We start from the raw sequence: 19410 nt of genomic DNA on the forward strand, positions 1-19410 counted from the left end.
GCGAGAGGTGTCAGGCAGCAGCCGTGGCAGAGTGCTGGCCAAGGAGCGAGGGGGGACGGAGCCTACACCCCGGCAGACTGTAGGCCTGCCCTCAGCGCCCCGGCTGCCAGGCCGTCAGGAGGGGGGATCTTTCTTCCCCACCTTGGTGTGGACTCCCAAGGTGAGGTTGTGGGCAGGGTGTGGCCCCGATTTCTGGGGCTGGACTTGCCCTGCTGAGCCCCTGCCTCTCCGCGGTCCCCGCTGCGGTTCCCGACCGTGCCTCTGACGTGGATGTGGCACCTGTTTGCAGGACCTGCTGAGACAGGAGGAGGCCCAGAGCCCCAGACCCACCCGAAGGGAGTGCTCTCCGCCTTGAGGGCCTCAGCAGCTGTGCCCGCCGCCGGAGTCGCCGCTGCCTCTTGCCCGCAGGCCAGAGCCGCAGACGGGCAGTTGGGCCTGGGAGGCTGGGGACGCCTGGACCCTGGGCACGGCCTCCGGAGAGCCAGGGGCTGCCACTCAGAAGACACGAGCCCACAGGAGGAAGGACCAGGGCGGTGTCTCAGGACAGGAGGGCCCTCTGGTCGAGGATCTCAGGAAACTTCACGTGACGTAAAATTAGCCACTGGCCGCCTTCAAGTGCACACCTGAGTGGTTTGGTGCCCTCGCAGTGTTGTGCAGCCGAGGCCTCTGTTAACTGGGGAGTATTTCTGTCGGCCCGAAAGCAAAGCCTCTCCCCGAGAGCAGCCCCCAGTAAACGCTGCACTTCTGTTTCCCGTGAACTTCCTGCCTGGACCCCCTCGTGGTGGGCTCTCCCGCCCCGTGGCCGCCTCCCCGCAGCACAGCACTTTTGAAGTCCTTATACGCGGAGTGTGTCATCTTGGGCCCAGGGGCCCCTGCCCTTGCCACGGACCCTGCCCAGGCTCAGGCTGCTGCTGGCTACGTCAGAGCCACGAAAGGGGTCCTGGGGCTCGGGTCCTGTCACTGAGCTCTCTGCTCCGGGAAGCCGGTGGGATCCCAGTCAGAACCACGGATGTGCTGGGAGGTCAGAATACTGAGCAGATGCCCAGGGTAGCAGGAGGGTCCCCAAGAGCCACACTGGCCAGGCGCTGGCCGCAGATCGCATGGCCGGACCCGGCGCCTCACCCACACCGTTGCCGCGCTGGGGAGAGGCGGTCTGCGGGAACGGCGCCGGCTGCTGGGGCTGCTCCTGCGCTTTCTCCGCCGAAAGCTGCACTCAAAGCAAGACCAGCGACAGGGAGAGTTCGTGCATGTGTCGGGGTGTGTTCGTGCGCGGGTCCTCCTGCGAGCGTGCACGTTTACGTCGGGGCGTGTGCGTGTGTCAGCACACAAGTGTGCGCGTCTGTGCGGGCGTGTGTGCGCCCACCTGTCCGGCTCTCTGCCTCGCTCGCAGGCTTGGCCTTCCAGGAGGTGGCGTCTCCGGTGTGTGCGTGCAGGATCACGGGCTTCAGGAAGCCCCCGTGGCACACGTGTCCTGTCTGACTTTCTGGACACACCATTGTGCGTGGGGCAGGTCCTGGTTGCCCCGGGCAGGGGGGCTGTGGCTCTCCTGGCTCTGGTTTTGTCTTCTCAGAGTCTTTGTGGTGAACAGGTCTGGCGTTGGCAGGTTCTGAAGTCCTTTTCACGGAGCAGAGGGGTCTCTGAGGGAAGGTCGTTTCTCAGAGACGTGAGTGGCTGCGGTGGTCACGGCCCTGGGTCGACCAGGAGGCCCCCACTGCCTGTAATCTCGGGGTGCCCTGGGCTAGCACCTCCTGGCCCCGCCCCGCAGCGGCCTGGTTCAGGGTCTGCTGAGCTGGGGGGCACACAGGCCCCCACCACGGGGCAGCCTGTACATAGGGGTGTCTGGGGAAGCGAGTTCTGGGCGGGAGGCAGAGAGGTCGCTCATCATTTCCCAAAAAGCTGTCCGAGGTGGAAGACCGTACCTCGCGGCGGCTTGAGCAGCGCACCAGGAGCAGGACCTGCGGCCTCGTGGCCAACACATTTCCCTCTGCTGGTGACCCGGCCTCTGGCCCCCTCACTCTGCAGGGCCCCCGTGTCAGGCCCCATCTCCTCTGGTACTCCTGTGCTCAGACAAGGCTGCCAGGACCAGCGTCCCTGTCACCCCCAGTGGAGGCTTTGCTTCTTGAGATCTCCTGGGACGTGTTGGGCTGGAGGAGCAGGTGGGCAGACCCAGACCAGAAGCAGCCTCGGCGCCAGCCTCGTGGCCCAGCTCCCGGCCCCGCAGAGAGGTCCGCAGGCTCCCTGGGAGGCTCTCCTGGCTGCGTGTTGCGTCGTCAAGCTTCCCTCCAAACCGGCCCCCAGCTCCCGCGCACTGGTTTCTCTTGGGCCTGGCCCGGGTGCCCCACGGGAGGCACAGCCCTGGCCACCACAAGTGCCACACACAGTGCGCGTGGGAGGCGGCTCAGCCCATCTGGCTGGGTGGCTTCCCCAGGGAGGTGTGTGATTCTGGGGACAGGAGGCTCTGCTGCTCCCCCAACCAAGGAGGGTATCAGGATCTGAGGAGGCCACGTCGGGGTCCTCGGACCTAAATGGGCCTGGAGATCTCCTGTGCTGGACCGTTGAGACCCTGAGGGAGAGGCAGGGAAGGGGGGGGCTGAGCCATCCTCGGGAGAGACCCCCTTGGGCACCCTGTCCACGTGCCCTTCACCCCCTCATCGTTTCCCACTCTGCTCCTCCGGCCACTGAGGGGCAGACTCCGGATGCTGCCATCCCTCCCGCCTGGACGGAGCGTGCCAGCCTGTCGCCGGAGCAGGTGGACCAACGGATCGAGTGTCGGGACAGCCTGCGAGGTCGACAGCCCAGCTGCTGAAGCAGGAGGGTGGGGGGCCAGGAGCCTTCCGCTGGCTACCGAGGGCCTGCTGTGGGTGGCAGTGTCATCAGAGCTTGGCCGTGTAGACGGACTCCTGGCTGGTGGCCTGGCCTCTTGGGGGCCCCCGTGCCTTCTCTGCACCCCCCTCCCCCAGCAGGTAGCGGGGCTCTGGGAGGCCCTAGCTTTATGAGGCACCTTCGTGGGTTCCGTTGCTGCCGTGGCAACCAGGGGTGCTCACGAGGGTCTCAGCCAAGAGAGGGGCCCATGCTTTTCTGTGCGGCCTGGGCCAGTGGTCGAGGCGGGCAGCAGAGCAGGTTCAGGCCCCCGGGGAGGTAGGTGCCTCCCGCTTGTGCTGTGACCAGGGAACCTGCAGGCATAACCTCGGCGCGTCCCAAGTGGGAGAGCGAAACAATGACTGGGGAGCTGTGAGGACCTGTGACGGGCTCAGGGGGTCACGTGTGCCCAGGTGGGGGCACCCAGGACACTGTGTTCTAGGGAGCGCAGGGGGACAGGCAGGACGTGGAGGGACGGAGGTTCCAGCCCCTGCCTCTTGCCTCCGTCGTCGGGATAGCGGCACCTGCACGTAGCTCCTACAGGTCGGCCCGTAGCGGTGGCCACGGTGTCCAGGAGCATCGAGGCACCCACACGTCTTGCTAGAACCCTTAGGCATGACCCAAAACAAACGCCAGGGACCCAACTGGGGCTGAAAGGGGACCCAGGCCCTGCCCGAGCTCACGGCCGCGTCTGCACAGTAGGGGAGGATGGCATTCGCTTCCAAGACCAAGGCGAGGGGCTCGTTAATGGCATTTACAGGAGTCCGTGAGGGCCCGGCTCCGACTGGACGGGGGCGTTAGGGGGTCGCCCAGACAGTGATACTGGGACAGGTGCAGAAGGCAAGACAGGGCTGCGAGCGGGGGTAGGGGACGCGGCTCCAAGCCCAGGGAAGAGCCCGAGGATGTGAAGTCCAGAACCCCGTGAGCCTGCGCAGCGCTGTGTGGTGCACGCGTCTGTGCGTGCTGTGGTGTCACGTGTGGCGTCCCCCGTGTGGCGTGTGCGTGTCAGGGCGCGGTGGTGTCTGCGTGCGCGGAGCCGTGTGAACCGTGCCCATTCCGCCCCAGGAGACCGGAGGCGACACGTGTGTCGGGAGCCGGGCTTTGGTTGCGGGTTTGAACTGACGTGACCCCCAGGAGCTAAGAAGGTTCGCGCGCTCCTCCCGCACGCGCTGCAGAGCGGGTGAGGGAACACGCGGTGTCCGTGAACGGGGGTGTGTGAGCCAAAGCGAGCCACGGGGGGGCGGGGCGAAGCTGCCGTGTGGCCCCCATGTGGTCTCTCCCCAGGACCCCCATCCGCCCCGCCTGCCCCGTGGCTCCTGTGACTGTGGGGAAGCGGGTGCCCCACGCAGGGCCCGGGGGTGATGCTCCTCGCGCCCGTGCCATTACCCGGCTGCGTGTGCCTGCCGTGGGCTTCGGCCCTCGCCGCCTCCCGGCTTCTCTGGGGCACTTGCGGGTGTGATGCGGGGAGCTTCCCGGAGCCCTTCGAGGAGCGGGACCCATGCAGGCCTCGTGCTCGGCCCCCGCGCTCTCGAGACCCTTGGCTGGATCCGTTTCGGTTCAGACGTCTCTCAGAACCTCAAGAGTCGCTTGTTCAAATTTCACAAATTTCTGTGGCTTCCCCACGAGGTCATGGTGACATTTCCGTCCTGGGAACCCCTGGGATGGGCGGCTGTGCTCCTCCTGGCCGGTGCACGTGGCCCTGGGGCTGACTCTGTCCTCTCGTCTTGCTCCTTCCACAAGAGAAGTTCTCTACTCTGTTGTTCCAGCACCTAGGATCTCTTCCCTCGCGTCCCTGGTTCGCCTCCCCGTCCCTAGGTCCGCGCACGCCCTGGATCTGACCGCCCCTTCCTTTCTGTTGGTTCTTGCTCGCATCTGAGTGTGGCTCGGGGAATGATACGGGAATCACGTGGCAGCGCAGGTCCCTGCCCAGTCCTGGTGCGCTGGTCTTGCTGTGCATAGGGAAGGCTCTCTGTGGGCCCCTGGGGGTCTCACTGGCCAGGGAAGCCCCTCCTGGCCCCACATCCTGAGAAAGGAGCGGCCAGCCTGTGGAGAGCAGCTGAAATCTGCCCTCCTGTGGCGACGTCCCCCCGTGGCTGTGATGGGTCTCTCGCCCATTCCCTCCGCCCACCGCCTGGCCACATGTGGCCACCACTCCCTCCCAGCACCTCCCCTCAACCCTGGTGGCCCGGAGCGCCTGGAGGCCCCGGAAGCTGGCGCGCAGGTCTTCACCCGCAGTAAGAGCGGTGCGGTTCTCTGGGAATGTGGGGTCTCCGTCTGTCCTTCAGGGAGAATCGTAGAAAGATTCTCGGGGGATTTCAGGCACATAAAAGCATCACCTGGTCACGGCAGCAAAGGTCTGCTTTTCCTGCAGACTTCTGTGTGTCCCCAGCGATGAGGGCCTCCCGACGGGGGTCTCCTTCCTGCCCGGGATGGGTCTCCTCCTGAGTCCGCCTCCGTCTGTAAACACAGCCCGTGCCCATCCCTGGAGGTGGCCACGGCCACAGCCACGCTGCGGTCGGGGCGGATGCCTCTCCTGGGTCCTCTGCCGTGTGGGCTGCGCACGCTCAAAAGTGTTAGGGCAGTTGTGTCTCTGCTCTGGGCTGCACAGGCGCAGGGTTCCCCTGGGACCCTGGAGGGTCCTCCACCCACCACCTACCCCCAGAGGGGGGCCCCGGGGCCCCCTTGCCATAGAGCTGTGGGAGGGGTCCACGCATGCCTGTCTGGCCCTCCTCTCGTCTTGTAGATGGATTTGTGGGGCAGGAGCTGGAGACGGGTTGTCCCGGAAGCAGGGGGCAAGCGGCCCTCGCCCCCCAACCGGTCCCGAGTGAATGGCTGGTCGAGGCCCCTGCACTCCTTCCAGGCGGTGGCCTGGGTCACGGTCCTCATCATGGCCGTCGCCAGCTTTGGCATCTTCATCCCCTTCCTGCCGCGGGACTGGAAGGACGTCGCCTACGGTGTATCCTTTACTGTGTCCAAAGGGGGGCTCCCGGGGGCCTCCACCAGACCTGGCTCAGGCCACACATGCCCTCTGGGCCCCCCTGCCACTCCGTCCCGTGCACCCAGTCGCCCACGGGTGTGGCGTCTTGCTCTCTGACCCCGCCCCCCTTCACCCCAGATGGCCCCCATGGCCACAGCACCGATGGACCCTACGTGTGTTCCTGTGTGGCTCACGGGAGCAGGGTCCCAGCTAAACGCAAGGCTTGCCCTCCGTCTGTTCAGGGAGAACACTCCTGGCAGCGAGGGGCAGAGGCACCCTGGAGTGGGGCGGAGAGCCCTGAGGATAGGAAGGAGTCCCGCGGCCAGGACAGACCTGCAGATGCAAACGCACGGGCCGCATCAGCCGCGCAGGGGTCGCGCAGGCAGAGGCTTGGGAAGAAGCCTTTCTCTCTCCATTCAAGCAGCCCACCCGGCTCAGGGGCCGCAGCCTGTCCCCCCGGGGACGTCCGCAGGTCCCCTGTGGGCCGGACCACGACGGCTGGGTGGGAGGGGCACGCCAGGGACCCAAGGGGGTGTTTCCAGGGGACACTCGTGGTGACAGTGGCCGTCTTCAGCTGCTCGTCCCCATGCTTTCTTGTTTGGCCCCGTCTTGTGGCCTAGAAGCCTGCCGGTGGGCAGTGGCCGGACCCAAAGACTGGGAGGCTGCCGGCCGCTGGGACCCGCCACACAGGCCCTGGTGGAGGCCGCCAGTCCCATGGCAGCCCTGAGAGGAGGCTGCCTATGTGTCACCAGAGCAGCTCCAGGCTGGGTGGGCAGGCGCTGGGGACGTGGACGCACACGGGGCTGTCACGCAGGTGCCGCAGGGGAGGGTCCTGGAGCTGCCAGCTGTGCTCTCCCTGCCCCCCAGCCACCGGCAGCGCTGGCCTTGATCCCTCCTCACACCTCACTGTGGGCTGCGGGTCCCAGTGCCGCCCGTGTCTCCGTGTCGGGGGCCCTGACCGGGCTGACCTCCGCCTGCGGGGCCCCCAGCGTGTCTGGTCCCCGGGAGTGGAGCGGGGATCGCGGCCCCGCCCCAGACCTGCGGTAGGGCCTGCGCTCTGGCCACTGGGGGGCGCCGCGGTCCTTCGTGTCTGCAGGGACGGGCCTGGCCCCAGGGCAGAGGCCGGGTGGGGCCGCAGCTTCCGGAAGACAGCCCTGCCCGCAGCAGGCCTCGCTGACCCTGGGGGTCTGGGCTCCCCCCACACGCAGAGGGAGGCAGTGCCACCCAGAAGGTCCACTGTGCAGAGGGCCGGGCGTCGGAGGGTCCTCGACGCGGTCCGGGGGCCTGTGTTGTGGCTGGGACCGTGCGGTGACCTCCTGCTCGGAGTCCAGCGCTGGAGCAGGCGGACGTGCCTGGGGCCGCGGGGGCTCGGGTGCGCCTCCCTTCCTGCAGCAGAACCGGAAGGACGGGAGGGCGTGTGTCCCGGCCGCCGCTTTACCAAACACAGACTGTTGCTAGGGGACCGAGGCCTCGGGGCCAGGGCCTCCCGCCGGCCAACAGTGGGACCTCCTACCCGCTCTGACGGCCTGTCCCTCGCGGGCGCCCCAGCCACTCAGGCGAAGGCACTTGCGAGTGAGCGCGGCACCGCGGAGATGCTCGCTGACACCGGGAGTGAGGAGCCGACCCAGCGAGCGGCCAGGCAGAGTGGGGTCGCCTTCTGCTGCTCTGTGTCATTCCCGTGACCGACCTGGGGTCACTGGCTTGAGCGCTGGGAGGCAGTCGGTCAGACAAGCCGGTGGGCTGTGTTTTTGCTTGGAAAGCCTCGTGCTCAGGGGGCTGTGGGGGGACTTAGCCTACCGCACGGGGGTCTGGAAGCCGCACCCCCTGGCTCCTGGTGGACAGGTTCTGGGAGCACCTGCGGGGTTGGGACATCGGGGGGAACGGCGGCAGGCAGCTCCATGTGGCTGGCCCAGCGGCTCGGGTCAGGGGCCTCGGGCACCTGTGCTTTGAGGGTCAGAGTACGAGCCGTGCCGTCCCCACACTGTGCCCGGCGGTGGTCTCGTGCAAGCCCTGTGTAGCTGTGGGGGCAAAGGACTTCAAGCACACATCCCAGCCCTGGCCTTCCTGCCGCCCTCCTGCGCTCCCTCCCCGGCACCTTGCCCTCCCGTTTCTGGGGCAGGTGGGGGAAGGGGCCTGCACCTGGGCCAGCAGCTGGACCCCCTGCAGCGTCGGACTGTCCTGCGCCCGCTGCTCCGGTTGTCTCCTGTTGCCCCGGTAACCACACGAACATGCCCAGGGTCTGGCCAGTGCCTCGGGCTTCAGGGAGCAGGTGCAGGGGGCAGGCACGCCAGCACCGTGCTGTTGTCTCCAGCTGTGACCATGAAGTCCGGCCCCGCCAATGCCCCCCCCCCGCCCTTGCTGATTCATGCCCTGCATGGAACAGGTCATGGTCGGCTCAGCCTTGGAGCCGGGGAGGCCCACACCCTAGCCAGCCCTGCAGGGTCCGGTGGCTACATGAAGTGTCCCGGTGTCATTGCCTCCTCTCCACGGCCCCGAGGGATCTGGTCAGTCCCTTCCCCACTAGGGGAAGTTCTCAGCCGCCCCTCCACCTGCCCCCGGCCTGGGAACCAGCTTCCTGGTCTGACCGTCCACCCTCCGCTCCTCCTCACCCATCCTCCTGACAGCGATGCTCGCCCAGCAGGCCTGGCTCCCCTTCGCCGCCGTGCCCACAGCAGGCACCAGAGTCCTGTGCCTACACTGGCGCTGAGGCTAGAGGAAAAGGGGCCATGAGCAGGTCTGGCCAGAAGCAGCCTCCCGCCCGGGGTTGTGGTGCAATGGCCTTTGCGGACGCAGGCCCACGCACAGGCCGAGCGCCGCTGCCGGCGGGGTGGCCGAGCCCAGATCACACGAGGGGCAGAGCCTGAGAAGGATCCCACAGGGGCTTCCTGCAGGACAGAGTTATGACCTCAGCCCCCTGCTCAGAGCCCCTGCTCCTCCCCTCCAAATCACGGCAGAGCCGGGTGCCCACGGCCGGCCGTTTCCCACACCACACCCCGGAGCCCGGCCTGGAGCCCTGAGCCCAGAGCCGGCCAGAGAAGCAGGGCAGGGCGGACAGGGAGGCGGCCTCCCCCGCTTCTGTTTGGTTTCCATGGGGACAGTGTGTTGGTCCCAAGGTGGAGGAGGAGGAGAGGGTGAGGTCCCAGGGCCTGGTTTCACCCTGGGCGCCATGGAGGGAGTGGGTGCTGGAGAGCCCGAGGGGCTGGGGCGGGGAAGCCAAGAGCAGATGGAGGCGGACCCGGCACCCCGCGCCCCACGGGGACTGGGTGTGGGAGCCCTCCCTCCACACCCTTGTTTCTGGGTGACCCACACGTGCTCTCCCAGCTGCCTGAGAAGCCCCCACGCCTCCTTTAGCACCCAGCATGGCCCCCCATCCCCGCGTGGCACGTTCAGGTCACCGGCAGGCGCCCCCAGGGCCCGCTTTCGCTGGAAAGCCCCCTCCAGTGCACGTGTCTGTCGTGGAGGAAGGAACGGGGCGCGCCGTCGACCGCGGGGGTGGGAGCTGGGCCGGTGCTGGAACCCGGCTCTCAGCCCGCACTCCGCTCCCGCGGCGCTGGCCAGCAGCCGCCCTGGGTGGGGACCAGGCCCGGCCTCGCGTTCCTTGACACCCCTGCCCCAGGCGACCGGCGGGCTCTTCTTTCTGCACCTCTCCGTCCACCTGCTCGCAGTTTCCATCGACCCGGCCGAGCCCAACGTCCGGCGCAAGAAGAACTACTCGGAGCCTGTGCCGACCTTCGACCGGTCCAAACACGCACATGTGATCCAGGACCAGTACTGCCACCTGTGTGAGGTCACCGTGTGCGTGCCTGGATGTGGGCGCGGGCGGGGCCGAGGGTCCCCTGCCCAGCGCGGCGGCCGGCCTGCGGAGGGCACACCTGTTCCCAGGCTGCTGGCCGGCGCTGCTGTCCTTGAACGAGGAGCAGTGGCTGTCAGAAGCACAGGGCCCCTCGCCGATCAGATCTCTGCCCAGGCTAGTCGTGGCTTCCGTGGGCAGCCTGCGCGGGAGGCCCGTGGCTCAGGGTGGGGTCCAAAACCAGCTTCCAAGCTCGAGCCCTGGCACCTGTAGCAGGCGTGGCCAGGGGACGCCACCCGTCTGCGGCCCGGTCCTCCGTGCTCCCTGCCTCTCCCCTGCAGGCGGACAGGGGCGCGGACTGCACCTTCCTCCCGCAGGCGCTGCCGGCAGGCTGATGCTCCCGTGTTCCCCCCCCCCAGGAGCCCGAAGGCCAAGCACTGCAGCGCGTGCAACAAGTGTGTCTCGGGCTTCGACCACCACTGCAAGTGGCTCAACAACTGTGTCGGGGGCAGGAACTACTGGTGAGCGGCCGCGGGGTCTTGCGGTGGGGGGCAGGGCCCCAGGAGGGCTGCCGAGAGAGGTCCCAGCCCTGCAGAGGGGCAGGGGCGGAGCTGCGGGGTTTTGAGCTGCTGGCCTGGGCACGGCCGCCTCCTCCCAGGGATGCCATTGGAGCACAGAGCACGGGACTGGGCTGCCCTGGGAGCAAACGTCCAGGCCAGGTCAGGCTCAGGGCCGGGCCTGTGAGCGTCAGGAGCCCGCGGCTGGAGCCTGGGCTCTGCGCGGCCAGGAGGGGTGGTGCTCCCCGTGCTCCTTCACACTGGCCTTCGCTGGCTGGTGACGCAGCGGCCAAGGGGGTCCCCTGCGTACCCACCACCCCCTGCCGACGAGCTGCGTGCACCCGTCAGGAGCAGGAAGCCCAGGTGAGAAGTGCGTGGCTGGCCCAGGCCGGAAGAGCACTGTGGCCTTGAGCAGAAGGACTGCGAAGCTCTCCTAATTAGAGACGCCCTATCAGCATTCGGTGACTAGGGGTGCCTGGGAGCCCCCGTCCGCCTCCTCCCTGCAGTAGAGGGAGGGCTCACACGAGCAGGGCTCTCTCCTCGCTCCGGACACACATCCTGAAGGCCTTGCGGCCGTGAGCTGGTCCCCTTGAGGTTCGGCCGTCGGGAGAGGGGAGGCCCTGCCACAGAGGAGGACTGAGGGTGCCAGGCCCCACAGGCTGGAGCTCAGGGGTCCTGACGGGGCCCGGGCGCAACAGGCTGAGGGGGTTCCCTGTGGGCAGAGAAGCCCCTTGACCATGGGGGAGCCGCGGAAGCCGTCCTGGCATCCAGTGGACAGTGTTGGCCTGGGGTGGAGGAGAGCGGGTGCCCAGTGCACAACAAGGAGAGGCTGCCTCCCGTAGAAGGAGTGCGGCGGTGGGCGGGGGGAGCACGGGGCCACTGTCCATCTGCATCTGCCCCAGAGTCCCTCCTGTGGCTTTGTTTGTCAAAAAAAGAGAGCAAAGCATAACAAACCAGCAAAGCAGGTCCTCACGGAGAAAGTGCTGGGCTGGGGGCCGGGGCGCTGTAGATGCGGGAGTCAGGCAAGGAAGCCATGTTTCGTGTCCCAAACGTTGGTGGGACAGGCTCTGGCCCCCAGCCCAGTGGGAGGGTTGCAGCTCGCCGGCTGACGGCCCGACAGGACGGCCCAGGGCCTTCCTGTGTGGGGCAAACCCACTGCCTGCCAGGGCTCCCTGGAGACCAGAACCAGGTGTGGGGCCAGGCCGGTGTCCCCTGCAGCTTAGGGACACCGGGAGGCTGGGCCTGCGTGGGATTGCACAGGAGACGCCCTTCAGGGAACTGAGTGAGCCACAATGCAACAGCATCTCCTCTGGACCCCTGGGCCGTGCTCCACACCTAGCCGACCCTGTGGGAGTGCCCACGTTTTAGCTCTGCACCTAAAGATGTGTGCAAAAAGCCCGCCAGAAGTTCTGGAAAAGCATCATGGGATCAACAGAATTTCAGCTGAAAAAAACATTGAGGCCGAAAACGTTAAAGGAGTGCTTTCCTCCGAGGTCGCGAGAGCACAGAGCCCTCGGGAAGACTGGGAGCAAATTCCAAGAATGCTTTCTGGATGGACGGGTCATTCTCGGGGTCTTCTGAGCACAGGCAAGGGGGGGCAGGAGTGATTTCAGTCTGATGGCAAAGCACAAAGCCAGGCCCAGGGAGGGCGTGCGGAGCTCAGCCACCACGAGCCAGACCCGGCCAGGCACCTGTCTTGTGCACGTCCCCGGCCTCCCGAACCAACGCGGCTTTGATGGCCTTGATGGAGGACGGCGCTCAGACCCCACCGTGTGTCCACGCCCAGTTCCGTTCAGCAGCAGCCATCATGACCCCAACTCCAGGCTGAGGCCACGAGGCTCACTTTCCGCAGTTCTGTGGCTGCGGGAGTGGCAGCCGTGCTGTGGTGGGATCCGGTGCCCGCCCCACCGGGCCCAGAGCCTCTGTGTCCCTGCCACAAGCCAGGCGGCCCCTCCTCTCCGCCTTAGGGGGTTCCAGGGGGCACATGTGAGGATCCCAAGGCACAGGAAACGGAGGTGCCGTCAGGACGGCCGCCAAGCGGTGGTGTCCCCCGGAGAGCTTCCATGAGGCTCGGGCAGGAGACGGGAGAAGGCAGGGTCCTGGGTTCAGGGCCAGGCCACCCCCCTCACCGCTTGCCGCGCTTCCTGGCTGCGGGTCCTCGGGCCCTGAGCCCGGCACTGACCCCGCCTCTCCCGCAGGTACTTCTTCCTCTCCGTGGCCTCCGCCTTGGCCGGGCTGCTCTGCCTCACGGCCGTCCTGCTCTACGTCTCCATCCAGTTCTTCATCGACCCCGCGGAGCTCCGCACGCACCCCTGCTACAAAAGTACACGGCATCTCCTCTGTGACGTTGCTCCCTCTTGGGTCACTCGCAAGTGTTAGCTTGTACCTCCAGCCATCTTTGGGGTAAAAGCCTTCCTTCCGGGGGGCGCCAGCCCGGCCTGTCCCCCGCTGAGTGAGCGGCGTGGCTGGGTAGGAGGGCAGCGGCCCCCCGCACCAGGAGGGGGTGTGGGACCCGCGGGTGCTCAGGGGCCAGGCTCCCAGGCCACCCCAGGCATTGGAGGGGAGCCCTCCTCCCCGGTGCCCTGCAGCTGGTCTAGGTGGGGAGCAGGGTAGGGTTGGGGAGGGCAGGGCTGCCCAGGGATGGGTTCTGGGTGATATGTGATGCAGGTCTCTGCTAAGTGGGGGCAGGAGCCCAGCCTTAGGAACAGATGTGAGATTGGATGTGGCCTCAAAGATACGCCCATGATCTCACCCCCGGACCCGTGAGTGTGACCTTACTTGGGGAAAGGATCTTGAAGAGATCACTGAGTAGCCAGGAGCGTGTGCAGAGGGGTGCTGGGTCCGTGGAGAACGTCTTTATGAGACGAGGGACACAGCCACAGCCCAGGGGTGTCTGGAGCCCCAGGAGCTGGGATTCAGGACAGATTGTCCCCCACAGCCTTGGAGGGAGCTGGGACCTGCCACACCCTGACCTCCACACAGCATCTCTGTTGTTTCACCTGGCCAGTGTGTGGCCCGGATACTGATGCAGGGGGGACCCCCAGAGGACCACCTGCATCCGTCTGGAGTGTTGGGGGACCTAAGCCCTTAGGGCGCAGACCAAGGGTGCCTGTCTCAGCCCAGGCCTCTCTCCAGAGCGCATCGTGGCCCAGCATGTAGAGCAGAACAGAGGACCTTGTCACTCAGCTCAGAACATCCCAGGACCCCCCACTCTGCCCAGGCTCTAACATCGCTGCAAGGCCCAGCCTCGGGCTCCGGAGCAGGTCTGGACAGCGCCCTCCTCCCAGGGGAGTGAGCGGCCAGCCAGCCCACGGGGCCAGTGATGACCCCACATCTCCCTCCTCCAGAGCCTGTGCCGTTGGAGGGCTCCCGCTGCCGTCCAGCCCAGAGCCCGGCTGCCCTGCGCCTCTTCCTGGTGGCACTGTGCCCCGTGAACCCTCGCCCCGAGGCCCACACAGCCCCTGGCAGAGCCGAGCCCTTGCGGCATGGACTGTCTGATCTGCCTCTGCCTGGAAACGCATCTGGGTCCTTTCTGTGGTACAACGGAGCAGCGGGGCCTCGGCGAGGCCGGGAGCCACTCAGCAGACCAGCTGCTCAGGCTCCGGGCACAGCCGGCTGGAGCGCCCCGCCTGCCATCCTTCCCAGTAGTCTCCACGCGCAGCCTCCAGAGCAGTCAAGGCTGGGCACGGGAGTTCCACGTGAAGGCCCTCCCCACCACGGGGTTGCTCAGTGCCCCCCACGCTCCAAAACGTGGCTCGCACCTGGAGAGCGGCGACCTCTGTGCAGCCAAGTGCCCCAGCAGCACCTTGGCGCCTCCTGTCCTGGGCATTAGCCGGGCCGTGCTGCAGTGAGCTGTGCGGACAGACGACGGGGTGACTGCCGGAGCCCAGCAGCCTCTCTGGCCGCAGCAGGTGCACAGAGGCCAAGTGACCCTGGCTTCTCTCTGGGACTTGCTGGCTCTGGAGCCACAACGGGACCAGCTACATGTGAGAATGCCTGAGGAATGAGGCGATGATCTGGGTGGGGTGTGCTGTTCCGGAAGATTCCACGGGGCTGCATAACCGCCAGTTCCCTGGGACACTTTGCTGTCATTGGTGGGAAGTCATCGAAACGTCACCAGCCGAGGGGACAAGCGTGGGGTCGGCCAGCTCCACGCACAGGCTCTGCAGCCCCCGCGGCCCGCAGTGACACGGCACAGCAGGCCTGGCCGCCACCTTCTGGGCCTCCACACAAGGGCCCGAGTCAGGGCATTTCAGCCGGAATTCCATCTCAGGGACCTGCCTACAGATCCCTCAGCGCTTTCCTTAATAACACGTAATTCTGCAGTGCAGGCAACCATGCTCTGCAAATGCCCCGAGGTGCTGGCTGCGGCCTTCAGGGTCTCTGGGAGAGCGAGCCTGGCTGGTTGAGGGGACAGTCTGGCAAGGACCGCCGAGGGTTGGGTGTGGGGGCCGGGCACGGGGCCAGGCTCTGGGACCTGGACACTTGGTCCCCCTCCTCCAGCCCCGTAAAGTGGGATGGCAGAGAGCTGCGAGGGCACTTAGGTAAGGCAGGGCACACGCGGGCGAGGAAGAGGGGCTCCCTGGGGCTAGTTTCCTCCTCCTGCCGCCGCGCTATCTGCTGAGGAGAGGCGCAGCCGTGCCCTGGGTGCCAGACGCCGTGCGTGTCTCCCTTGCCTCCACAGAGGTCTCCAACAAGAACACCTGGCTGCTGTTCCTCCCCCTTTTCCCTGTAAAGGTGAAGACTCCCGTGGTCCTGGGCATCGGGGTGTTGGTGCTGCTGTTGGACATCATCGGCCTCCTGCTGCTGGGGCACCTGCTTGTCTTCCATCTGTATCTAAGTACGTGTCCCAGCCCCTATGTCTGCCTGTGCCAGGGCAGATGACGGCTCAGCTGGCCGCTGCCAGAGAGAAGCACAAAAGACAGGATGAGAAGAGACAGCGCTCGAGGGACCGCGGGGCTGGTTGTGTTCTGAGACCTGCAGGGACCTCGAGTTAGAAGGTTCAGAGATGAAGGAGTGGAATCTGAGGCAGGAACAGGGCACTTTGAGAAAAAAACGGGGGATTCAGAAAAGCACCAAATCCTAACAAAGAAACAGCCAACCAGGGCCGGAGTCTCTGCTGGCCAACCTCGCCGCAGGGAGACGGGTGGTTTTCTGGTGTCCACGTGGCACTGCATGCTGTGGCCCCACCGCTCCCTGGTGCAGGGACAGGATGTCTGCACCCCACAAAGCCCTTCCTTGAACGCAGATGACGGACTGTGGCCTGGATGTAGGAGAGGCCAGCCCCGGGGGGGCCCGTGCGGCTGCTGGAGCCGGTCTGGTGCAGGGACTATCCTTGCGTCCTCTGCGGAGCCAGGGCCAGATCAACCCAGGCCCTTCTTAAAGCTTCCACACACTGGCCAAGGGGACGGCGTGCATTTGGGGACACAGTCACAGCATACATGATAGCCAGCAGGTGGCTAGTCGGGCGGGTCCAGAAGCCTGCTGCAGCCAATCAGGATGGGCAGATGCAAGACTGGAGGACAAGTCCACAGGGCTCCTGGTCACCTGCGATCTGGGGACAGGGACCAAGAGGCTCTAGCTCAGGTACCCAGGAGCGTAGTGGTGCCATACTCACTATGGTGGCATGCACAGGAGACCCCTGAAAGGGAGAAGCCCACTGAGCTTAGGGCTCAAGGTGTTGCAGATAGGGGATTTGGACATCAGAGAACAGACCTCCAGAACAAAGTGGGGATATTAGCTCTTGTTAGTCACAGTAAAATTACCCCAAAATGTAGGCACTTGAGACAACAGTCTTAGTGCCTGGCAGTTTCTGTGGGTCCCTTGTCCCTTCCTTCATGTGCCAGGAGGGGCTGCGGTCTCATCCGACAGGGGACAATTCACTTCTAGGGTCATCCCCAGGGCAGTGGCAGGTTGGCTCCTGACCTTGGCTCCTTGTGAGTTGGTAGCCAGTGCCTCCTGCCGGTCCTTGTGCAGACACTCCGGCTCGACAGGGCGTCCAACAGGGCAGCGGGCTTCACCGGAGCAGGCGAGAGAGAGCAAGGCAGAGCCGGCCTTTTGTAGCACAGTCATGGGAGTGACCCCCATCACCTCTACTGCAAGGCGCTGGGGTCAGCCTGCTCTCCAGAGGGTGGGACCACATGAATGCCCTGAGGTGGCGGCCTGGGGCCGGCAGCTAGATGCTCCACTTTGAAGCTTGGGAAAAGGACACCCAGACGAGTCTGCAGCACAAGAGGAGGAGTGGGGATGCTGGCGAGGGCAAGCTGTCCCGGAAAGACGTGCAGATGCGGGAGTGCCAGCGGCAGGGGTTAGGGAAAGCCACCTTCACACAGGTGGGGGAGAGCCTCCCGAAGGCCAGCGGCCCTGAGCTCCCACGCTAGAGCCTCGTAAGGCCAGAGCGAACACGGACTCTCAGTGCACACTGCGCTCTGGCCTCGCTTCCTCGACGGCCTCTCCTCTTGTTACTGTCAGATGAAAGTGGCACAAAACTCAGGAGTGTGAGCTCGGGCAGGCAGACAGCGTGTGCTTACCCTCCGACGGTGATGGGGACGGGGCAAATCCGGGTGAAGGGACGGGAGTTTTCATTAGCGTGTAGCCAAGTGCAGCTCTGTACCCTCAAACCGACACAGGTTCTGGGGGGAGAGAAGAATGCAGCAGGGGCCAGGAGGAGTAATTGAGAAAGAGAAGCCAAAGCAAACAAAAGCAGAAGTGCTTGCACAAACCACCAGGGAAGGGGATGGGCTCTGCTCTGCCTGCACTCACCCCACATGGGAAGCAGCCTCTGGGGGCTCCACAGGGCGTGGGGAGTGGCCCGCCCTCCGTCTGCTCCTCGAGCTGCAAATAGGCTTCTGTGGGTGGCCTTTCTCACTTTCCGGGAATAAATCGAAACCATCTGTCGTCATGTTTGTTGGTTTTAGGAAAAGAGTAATGGGAAGTTGGGCACCTCCCCTGAGGTGCATGGCTGAAAGGGGCACAGAGCCCATTTCACGAACCACTTCGGGGCAGCAGGCTTCACCGTGCTGCCGAGAGCTCTCAGACATTCTTTCAGCAACCTGGGGTGCCACTGCCACGATGCTGGAGCCAGTGGCCCGGGCTAGCTGCGCTGGGCACAGCCGTCAGTGTCCGTCCACATGGACTTTGGAGGCCTGGGAGGGAGGCAGGGCAGCTGCTCCCGGGGGAGGGGGGCCCAGGCCCTGGGGGTGTAAGGAACTGCTGTCTGCTGCCCACAGACCAGACGAGCTCTGGAGTGGCCATCCAGCAGCCCCCCCAGTGTTCCAGGTGAAGAAGCAGCTCCCAGCACCCTGGGGGAGCCCTGGAAGGCCAGGTTGTGGCACGTGGGCCCCTCTGATTGCTTGTGTAACCATAACTGCGTGTTTCCTTCATCTCTCTCTCCAGTGGCCAAGAAGCTGAGCACGTTTGACTACATGACACAGGGCCGCCAGCAACAGACTCCAAGAGCTGCAGCAGAGAAGGAAGAGCTGTCCGTCCAGACGAGACTCCCACAGGTACCGAGGTGCCCCTCTTCTTCACCACTCATATTATGTAGGCCTGGGACAACGCCCAGGGTCACCTTGTAGCTGCGACTTCTCAAGCACAGAGCTTTGTGTGTTGGCACAGTGTTCTGTGTGTGTGTCTGTATATGTGAGTCTGCATGGTGTGCGACGCAGTGTGCGTGCGTGTGTGTGTGACATCATCTCTACATTCACTATCTATAGAATCAAGCTAGCAGGGCTGACTCCTCTGAGGCCCACATATTTCTGCACCTGGTTCTCATAGAAATTAAAAACATTTGCTTTTCTAAAGGTCACCATTCAGAAAATGAAAATATAAGCCACAGACATACTTTTAAGTCATATAACTGTGTCCAGAATATATAAACAACTTTCGATAATGACCCAGTGCTTTAATTTTTTAAATGGGCAAAAGATTTGAACCAACTCTTCACTGAGGAGGGCCGATGGGTGGCAAATAAGCCCACAAAAAGACGGTGCGCAGGGACCATTACAGCACTAGACCGGCTGTGCCCAGGACGAACGGGAGCAAGGGCGGGGAGGCTGCCGAGATCGCACATCGCCGGTGGGGAGTCCAGTTAGGTCGCTGAGAAGCAGCTTGTCATTTTCTTAAAAAGTAGAATCTAGGGGTGTCTGGGTGGCTCCGTCCATTAAGCAGCAGCCTCGGCTCACGGCATGATCTAGGGGTCCTGGGATCGAGTCCCACCTGGTGCTCCCCGCTCAGCGGGGAGGCTGCTGCTCTGTCTCCGCCGCTCCCCCGCTTGTGCTCGTTCTCCGGGTCCGATAGAATCTCTCGGAGAAGTGAAACCCACACTTCCCGCTTAGGTCAGCCACCCGCCCCCAGTTTCTGACCTCACAGAAGTGAAAACACGGGTCCCCGAGTAACGAGAGCGCCGTCCCCAGTGCGACACTCCCCGGGACCAGGAGCCTCCGAGGTCCCACCGCTCAGAATAACCCGTAACCGACTCCAGCTCTGTGCGAGCGTCCGCCCCGTCGGCCGTTCTGCTCGCTCTGGTTTGTCGCCCGCCGCGAGCCGGGGTCCGTCCGCTCGCAGGTGAGCCGCAGGCGCCGGCGCCGTCCGACCGGCGGGAAAACCACCTTCCTCCGAGCTCCACGGACGCCCTCCGCGCGCGGGCGGAGTCTCCGCCGAGCAGAGTCGCGCCCTCGGCCGAGCTCCCGCGACCCTCACCGCGCGTCCGTGCTCCCGAGGGCGGGGCGCTGCCGGTTCACCACCGAGCGAGGGCGCGGCGGCCCCGCTCCCCGGGGGAGACCCGCTTCCGGCCGCTCCCGGGGGAGACCCGCTTCCGGCCGCTCCCCGACCCCCGCCCGCCGCGCCCCCGCGCCCCCGCCCCCGGCCGTTCGCGCTCCCTGGCTCTGGGCGACTCGTTCTCGCTTTACTTTCCCGCACGAACCCTAGAACCGCTTCGTGCGCTTCCGAGACACGCGGAGGTCCAAGTGGGGCTACCCGAGGCGTTCCCTGGACGGGAGCAGGCGCGAGGCCCCGGGGTCACGGGGTCACAGCGCGGCGCCCCCAGCCGGAAGTCGGTCTCCCCCGGGGCAGCGGGCCGGAAGTGCCGCCGCGCGCTCCGAGGTGCGCGCGGAAGCCGGTGCGGAGAGGGGTCGCGTCCCGGAGGGGCGGCGGCCGGGGACCCGCGGAAGTCCGGGTGCGATGAGCCAGGCGGGGGCCGGGGACCTGCCGTTTCTCGCCGCCCCTCG

The 19410-nt window shown here is 65.6% G+C and overlaps 1 protein-coding gene across 1 annotated transcript in view; it reads left to right on the forward strand.

Annotated features, from left to right (window-relative positions):
* LOC122896157 (palmitoyltransferase ZDHHC11-like) overlaps window positions 1–19410 on the forward strand; it is a 37259-nt gene that overhangs the window by 752 nt on the left and 17097 nt on the right. The window contains exons 2-11 of the mRNA XM_044234235.1: window positions 409–588; window positions 1096–1257; window positions 4144–4312; window positions 5022–5093; window positions 5603–5815; window positions 9453–9631; window positions 10046–10147; window positions 12382–12506; window positions 14868–15023; window positions 17579–17688. Coding sequence (XP_044090170.1) covers window positions 409–588; window positions 1096–1257; window positions 4144–4312; window positions 5022–5093; window positions 5603–5815; window positions 9453–9631; window positions 10046–10147; window positions 12382–12506; window positions 14868–15023; window positions 17579–17688 — 1468 coding nt within the window. The remainder of the gene's footprint in view (window positions 1–408; window positions 589–1095; window positions 1258–4143; window positions 4313–5021; window positions 5094–5602; window positions 5816–9452; window positions 9632–10045; window positions 10148–12381; window positions 12507–14867; window positions 15024–17578; window positions 17689–19410) is intronic.

The sequence above is a fragment of the Neovison vison genome, chromosome 1, assembly GCF_020171115.1.
Source record: "Neovison vison isolate M4711 chromosome 1, ASM_NN_V1, whole genome shotgun sequence".
NCBI classification, from domain to species: Eukaryota; Metazoa; Chordata; class Mammalia; order Carnivora; family Mustelidae; genus Neogale; species Neogale vison.